The sequence below is a fragment of the Macadamia integrifolia genome, unplaced genomic scaffold (assembly GCF_013358625.1).
Source record: "Macadamia integrifolia cultivar HAES 741 unplaced genomic scaffold, SCU_Mint_v3 scaffold3510, whole genome shotgun sequence".
Taxonomy (NCBI): Eukaryota; Viridiplantae; Streptophyta; class Magnoliopsida; order Proteales; family Proteaceae; genus Macadamia; species Macadamia integrifolia.
In genome coordinates, this window is record NW_024869565.1 from 1 (window position 1) to 8,153 (window position 8,153).

At 38.3% G+C, this 8,153-nt stretch overlaps 1 protein-coding gene across 1 annotated transcript; it reads left to right on the plus strand.

Moving 5' to 3' along the window:
- Window positions 1-1,131: 1,131 nt before the first annotated feature.
- LOC122068179 (probable RNA-binding protein EIF1AD) lies at window positions 1,132-5,270 on the plus strand (the record flags this gene model as incomplete). Its single annotated transcript, XM_042632045.1, has 3 exons — window positions 1,132-1,207; window positions 3,541-3,667; window positions 4,748-5,270. Coding segments are annotated over 3 exons (390 nt in total), but the record flags the coding sequence as incomplete, so codon positions are not given.
- Between the last annotated feature and the right edge of the window lie 2,883 nt (window positions 5,271-8,153).

Here is an 8,153-nt window from a genome sequence, read left to right on the forward strand (position 1 = left end):
TGAGGCGTCTGGGATCAGCTTTCAGTAGTTGGTGTTTGTGCTTGATAGGGGTCATAATGGTTTAGTGAAATATTTAGAAAGGCTTAAGAGGCTAATCTACCTCCCAATAATTTACATACTTCCTGCTTTAGCCAAGTGTTTTGTTTTATGATGCAGGCTTCAAACTTTCAAAGCCTATAATAAAAATGGGTCTTTTGCCATAAAGGGAATTGTTGTGGATATATAGACCATCCAAATCATGGGAGCCCTTTTAGATTAGCCACATGTACAGATGGCTTATCAATTTTGGCCCTGTGGCCCACCATATATTTGCACTTTTGTTCTATAAATAAGTGTCATTCAATATTCTGGATTTTGTCAGATAAACATGTGGAAAGTGGTTAGTTTTGCCACGTGGAACAGCATTAAAAGGTTGACACTTGACAACTTGTCATACAGAAAGTTGGCACTGTGAGGAACACACCAGCATGTTTTGAGCTACCGGCTCAGCTGCCAGGTGAAAATTGTTTGCGAACATTAATTCTTTGCAGTTTTGCCTTGATAGCAAACCTGAAAGTTTTAACATGTAAATATTATGATAGCTCTTTAGCTTCCTGTTTAAACTGTTTTTTATATGAAAGGTTTTTTGCCAACCTCACATAAACATCTGTGAAACCACCTCATGGGCCTGACCCTGGGGTCTCGTATTTGTGAAAAATTGAAACCTGTTAATGTTTAGTACCCCAAAAGAGAAAGATAGTATCCGGTGTAAAACCAATTATCATTCTGTTTAGGTCTTTTTCTTCCTCATTATTTTTTTCTAATGCAATTTTATTTCTGCAAGAATAACCAAGTTAGGATTTTGGGTGTCTCTTTAAGTATGCTGCATTGTGTAAGCTTCTTTGAAACTTCTTGATCCAATCTACTACTTGTATCCATCAAGTAGGCTCCATTTTCCCTGGTTGTTTTGGATGAATTAGGCACTTAGGAATTTGAGCTTTAATACCGTATTTGAAAACCATGGATTTGTCTTTGTAAGAAAAAACGAAGTTTTTGTTTTTGGTGAATTAATTTTTGTGCTTTTGTAATATAAACTTTAATACCTAATTTTTGTTTTTCTTTGATTTAATTTTTATATTTCTGTCTCCAAAGGTAATAGATGCAGAAGGGCAGAAATCAGTGGCGTTATTTCCAGCCAAATTTCAAAAGTGTATGTGGATTAGACAAGGTTTGTGCTATACCAAGCATAGCATTTGACTTTGAATTTTGATTCAATAAGTGGTTTCTCATTTGAGTGTTCATCCTTTATGTTAGATATCTTGTTTTTGCTTTGATTTCTCACCTTGTATTGGCATACCTGATCCCAATACAAATTTTAACCCCCATATGAGTGGCTTCTATTAACTTGCTTTCAAAACTATAGCTTTCATGGTCCATGCCCCCACCCCTTTTCCTTGATTTTTTTTTTGGATGGGTGGATGTGTTGTCCCGGAAACTGAGAGGGGAGGTGAATTAGTGTACGAAAAATTCTTTCTTTTTTATTCCACACAAGCCGATGTGGCAATCTAGCTGGTGCTGTGGCACTCACATACAGATTCGTGTACACACTCAACCTCTTGTCACCTGCACTTCCAAGTGTGCATACCCATCCTGCAACCTACAAACACTTCAAATGTAATACGTGAAATACAAAAGAGTCACACGCACAACACAACTATTTTTACGAGGTTCGGCAATAAGCTTACGTCCCCGGAGTTGTGACTATAAAGGCTTCGTACCTTCTCAATACATTACTTTAACTATAGTAGGAGCACCCCACAGCCAGGCTTTCCCTATCATATGACTGAGAGGGCACTTAGTTCCAATTACAATAGACAGAACCCACTGTCAAGTTTACCCATAGTAAAACTAGGAAGCTGCACTTAAAGCAATGTTTAGGTAGTAATAACTACCAAGGAACACACGTCTTGGATCTGGACAGCATTGTACAAAGATAATGTGCTTATAATAAATGTCTCATGATAGCTTTAATATATGCAAAATTTTCCAGAATAGACTACAAGTATCACGTAGGCATTTTATTGAACATCTTGCATGTAGTGATTTACAATAATGGAAATTTGACAAAGTGAGGTTACCTTGGTAAGGAGCAACCTCTGGAGATACGATGAAGTCGATCTCCACTTGGTGCGGACCACAACCAAGTTCTCTTGGTGCAGCCGATGCTTCAACCTCAATTGGCAGTTTGGCACTTGGGTTTCTTGAAACAACTCACAAGAACCAAACCCTAGGTTTTCTTCTTCCTTCCTTTTTCTTTCTTTTTCTTTCTTCCCCTTTCTTTTCTTCTTCCTTCACTCTTTCTTTGCTTTGCTTTCTATACACAACCATTACAACTCGACCACCAAGCTTAACATTTTCAATGGAGCATGTACATCTTGCTTGGAGTAGATGAAACCACTTCAATACAAAAAAGAGGCTTTCTTTTTTAATGAGTAGACATAAAACACTCGAGGGACCACAAACCTAAACCTTTCTTTCACCTTTTATTCACTTTTTGTCTTCTCTTCAATGAGCCACCATTAACACCCAGCTACCAAGCTTAAATAAAAATCAGTGATCTAAACATAGCTTACTTGAGGTAGATGGACTTCAATCCATGCATACAAGCGAAGGGGGAATCTTCTCTTTTATCCTCTCCTTCTCTTCTAGGGCTTCACTTCTTTTTTTCCTTGGAAAAGATAACTAAAATGGGCCTTAAAACTCACTTAAGTAGCGCAACAAAAGACCCAACCGCCCAGATTGAACCAGAAACCAGTTTGGTAGAATGACCTTTCCTCATTCCAGAGAGCATAACCAGAAACATCCTCACCTTATTATAGTCTATCGTTATAAGCCTGTGGCTGATTTGTAGTTGTGCGCAGGTTGACAGCTGGCACTTATCATAATTAGCCGTAACTTGTCAATCTTTTTGCAAGGATCCTTGCACTCGTCCTTGCTTGGAATCTCCATGTAGCCAGCCCCATTAAGTTGGGAAAAGGTTTTGAATGTTGTTGTTTTCGACAAAGAATGGCACAGGAGAGTCTTCCATCGTTCTCTCCTTCTGTTCAAATCCTAGCCCTTCAGTTTCATAAAAAGGTTTCATGGTCAATCAGCATCACCAACATAGTCAGGTTCCTAATGATCCTGTATATGGATCAAATTGAAGGGATGGTCGCATGCCTAGTGTGGAACTCACATGTCTTATCAACAAAAGGTCAGGCATTGGGAAGCTAGTACTGCAGATAATGATTAATTAGATGGTTCAAGGGTAGAATGCTATCCTTTGTAGCTGCAGAATTAATGTACTCTTTGTAGGAAACATTTTCTTTGTCTCATACCAAGCCAGTGGTAGAAAAATGGTTTGCTTTGGCCTTCCTTACAGAGCTTCAAAATGAGATTTTTTGGTGTAGTTGGCATGTGCTGGTTGGGGTATCTTGGACAGATGATCTGTAAATTGCTTTGTAAAAAAAAATTTATTCTGATGCCAGTAGAAGATAATGAAATGATACTTGATTTCCGCAGGGAGCTTTGTTGTGGTGGATGATAGTGGGAAGGAGAAGGCCCTTGAATCTGGCAGCAAGGTGGCATGCCTGGTTTTGCAAGTTCTATTTTATGAGCAAGTTCATGCACTTCGGAAATCTACAGAGTGGTTTGTCTTCTTATCTGAATGTTACATGCTCCACTGGTTCAAAGGGCATGACTTATAAAAAGTGGCATATAATCAAACGAGTGGATGCATTTTTCTCCTATGTTTCCTCTACTCACCTCTTAGAACCATAACTCGCAAAGAAGAGATGAAAATAATGAACCGATATTTGTAGCTTGTGGCTTGTCTTGCATTAAAGAACTCGCGGTATTAGCGGTAAAAATCATAGAATCAATGAGTCAATTAAGCAACAGTGAAAAAGATGTCCTCATTTACATTTAAGTGCCATAAAACTCAATTGAATTTTTGAAAACTTGGTGGTGCCTCAAAACTTTTTAACTCTAGAGGTAATTTGCCTAGTTTTGTTGACTTATTGTTTTCTTATTGAGTTGAATTCATGATCCTTGCTCCATTATTGGGTTTGAGATGAATTTTGTAACAAAGTGGCCGTATTTTTTATATCAGTGTTTATAAGAGCCCTTGAGTTGTAGTTATTATGTAGTTTGAATCAGACTTTAATGAATGTAGGTCTTAGGTTTTGGTTGGAGGTTTATGGTGATCATTGTACTTTTGATGCTTTTTAACCAAATCAACCAACGTGAATCTTGAATAGATCCAAATGTTTTCCAATGGCTTTATGACTTCTAACACTATGACCACTATTGTTTACATTGTATTTTTTCTCAATAAATATATTTTCCATTGCATCTTTATCTTTAATATGTTAAATCAACATTATCACTTTCTGATCTCATTCCTGCCAAGGATTAGGTATGCTTTTAGAAGTAATATTCAATCTATAATCTGTCGATGTGATGGTCCATTTCTTTCTCGTTGTGATCATAAATATCCTACTTAACTCGGTGCTTAGAGTATTGCTTTCACACGGTGTGAGTCAATTGGTTCAAATTAAATAGTAGGCATACCTTTCTTTAGTTATTGTTGTCAGCTTGGCTTGATGAACTCACTGAACTCACGGGTATTAATGTAGAGAGATAGCTTACAGAATTTTGTACTGTTAATGCTATTTAATTCTTTTCTCCGCCACTCATTCCTTGGGTTTGCTTTTGATGCTTGATGCAGGCCAGAAATTTTCAAAACAGCAGTCCCGAATGATTCGAAATGCTATATGCAAACAGCCACCTCCAATCCTGAAGAATTGAATTCAAGTGACAGTGATGATCTTGCCCCACTGGAGGGTAATCTGAACAGAACCAGACCCATTGAGTTGTATTCAGATTCAGATTCAAATTCAGATGCAGAATCTTAAACCATATGACCAGACCCATTGAGTTGGAAATTATGATTATTTCTACTGGAAATTGTGAGGATAATCAGTTATTTCTATCAGATGGATCTTCATATTTTAAGGCAGAAGTATTTTCGACCAGTTCGATAAAAGAAGTATCCGAAGATCTTTGGGTATATTTTGAAGTCTTTGTTGAAGGTAAACTTAATTGGTTTTCTTCCTATGTAAATTCACAGGTTGTTCACATAGGGCAAAGTTGATAGGAACATGTATCTCTTTATTTAAGGAGAAAGTTTTCATTGGTTGCCAATACCCTCCTAATACAATCCGGAGCCCGAAGGCCAGTTTCGAATCTTTGAATCTTCGTATTACCAAATCGATCCTTGTAATGGGTAATTAAGGGTGTCCTACCAGAAAAAGGTAGGGCATCAAAATTCAGGCTGAACCGATTGGGGTTCAGCCCAGACGAAACACTTTTATGGATTTGATTTTGGTTTCGTGTTGTGGTTTTATGGAACCTGTTGAAGTCAAAACCAAACCAGATTATTGGCATCTTATATTAATAGGATTACAAACACCTTTCATGGTAGGAGCCACAACCGGAAAACAAAAAGAGGTACATTTAGCATGTACTAAGATGTAGTATATAATTCAAACACCATTGGATTGGAATCATTTCATCTTGATGATTAGCATATTAAGATAATAATATACAAGAAGGCCCATACATGGCTCCACCACTGAATGGTTACAAAGCATAAGACAGAAGAAGACGGAGAGAAAACCAAATGAATGTCTTCAAAAACTGAATAAATATTCCAATCAGTTTTAAGTTTGGAAACAAGAAATTGCCAAAATCCCTTCAAAGAGTCTTTTGTAAGCTAATGGCAGCAGTGGAACCGAGGGAGAAGAATTGTCAGTCCATACCCGATTTTGCACTTCCGGGAGTTGAACACTTGACCTCCTTGTTCTGATTCGCTACCATTTCACTCAAAAACTCAAACTGTTAGGGAATGGCAGCGTCAATTTATATATCAACAGTATTGAATGTATAATAGCAACTACAATTCTTGACCGCAAGCCCTTCCTGAATAAGGAGGAAGGGTTAAGACCATCTAACTGCAATCAAACAATTTCACAAACAATTGAAACCACTTGTATCTCCATGTGAAGGGCATAAGATCAGTAAATCTTTACCATCATTGCAGAACACTTATGACTTTGACATGGAGATCAGACACAATGTACTTATCAATACTCATTACGAAATTATTCCAAAACAATTTTCTAACTGTTGTACTTGTCTCCTTTATAAAGGACTCTCAATCTATTCCATCATTAACGGTTTCACCAATTGTAGGGCCAAAGGGGCTGGCTCTTAAAGACAGCATAAGAGGTGAAGGAATATGTATTTGTTTCATTTTCAAAAGGATCAGTATCCACCATTGAAGAGACCTACACAAGAGATAGCTAATACCAAAAACAATTATGTTTAGAGTTCAATTTTTTTGCATATACAATCACACAGTGCAGGAAGGTTAAAGTTACCACATAATAAATTTTTTTTTTTTTGGCAGAGGTAGGTTAAAATTACCTGCATTTTATGTGTAGACATGGCGTGGTTGGTATCACCAATCCCTAGACACAATGAGATTTTTGGGGAGCTCCTTGGGGCTGTAGTTAATTCTACAACATGGACCAAACTCCAGATGTTTGAGCGAAGACAAGTTTCTCAACCCCTTGAGTAGAGATTTACAATCATAGATTGAAAGGCGATTCAGATTTGGAGGTAAAGTCTCAGTCTCATCCAAAGACTGCACCAATTCTTCCATCTCATATCCAAGATAAAGATCTTTGAGACAGTTGAGTCTGCTTAGTCCTTCATGAGGCAACAACTTGAGCCTTGGACAGTCATTGATACTCAATTCACATAGTCTCGGACAGGATAGAAGTGGTTGTGGTAGCATCCTCAGCTTGCGACAGTTATCAATGGCTAGCCTTAGGAGGCTAGGGAATTCAGTTTCCTCCCGTCTAGAGCTAGACCACTCCTCCAACTCCAGCATGTCTTTTATGCACAGAGATTCCAATAGGGGCAGCTCCCCAATCTGTGGGAGGACTCGGCATTCCCTGAAGGAGGAGAGTGTCAGAGAAACTAGCTTGTTATAGCTTGGCAAGTCTATCATCAACCATCTTGGAAATGTTAAACCATGGTAATTGTGGATATGTAGACTCTTCAGGTAAGTGTGAGGTTGTAAACCCTCAAGAACCTCAACATCTCTATCGCCACGGCCATCCCACCTCAACTCCAACTCATCAATTTTCGGCCTATTCATCAAATCAGCTTCCCTAGCATCCAGAGGATCAATCACATTCTGTAGTGAGCAGATTGAAAGGGTGCCCTCAAGCTGCCACATCTCCTTCAGCTCTCTAATCCCACAACCATCATCTTTTGAGACAGGAAACTTTGACAATGTCTTGAGACTACTTAATCTCCCAATTCCTTGCGGCATGGACGATAAGTGACGGTACCAAGAAATGTCTAGATGCTGGAGATTGCATAGATACTTCATGCCTCTAGGGCCCTAGCTCATGCATTACAAATCTTTCCTTGTTTTCATTGTCATGCTGAAAGAAAGACCTATGCAGCAAATCATCAAAATATTGGCCCCCTTTTTCTTTCCTTCTTGTGTTTGATCCAAGAAATCTTTCTGCCATCCACAGTTGTATGAGATTTTGCTTATCGAATTTATAATCTAGAGGAAATACAGAACAATAAGCAAAACACTGCTTCAAATGTGTGGGAAGAAAATAATACCTTAAACTTAGAGCAGCAGGCCAATTGCAATCTTCTAACTCCCACATGCAACTATTCAAGACTAATTGCCAATGGTTTATATCTGAACTAGAGCATAAGAGGCCTGCAACCATAGTTGCTGCCAAGGGCAATCCTTTGGACTTCCTCGCAATGTTCCTACCCACTGCTTCCAGGCTGGGAGCAATAGAGCCATAATCTATAGATATTCGCCTTTCCATTATTGACCAACACTCTTCATCAGATAAAATTTTTAGATCATGGGTATACATGGGGTGCATCATTGAAGAAACTTTTCTACTTCGAGTTGTTACTATTATTCTACTTCCTTCCCCTGCTGCCATGAATGCAACTCTAAGTTGCTTTGATCACACTTGTTCATCTTTCTTTTTTCCAGGAGAGTGGATCATCAGTGTTTTATATCCATC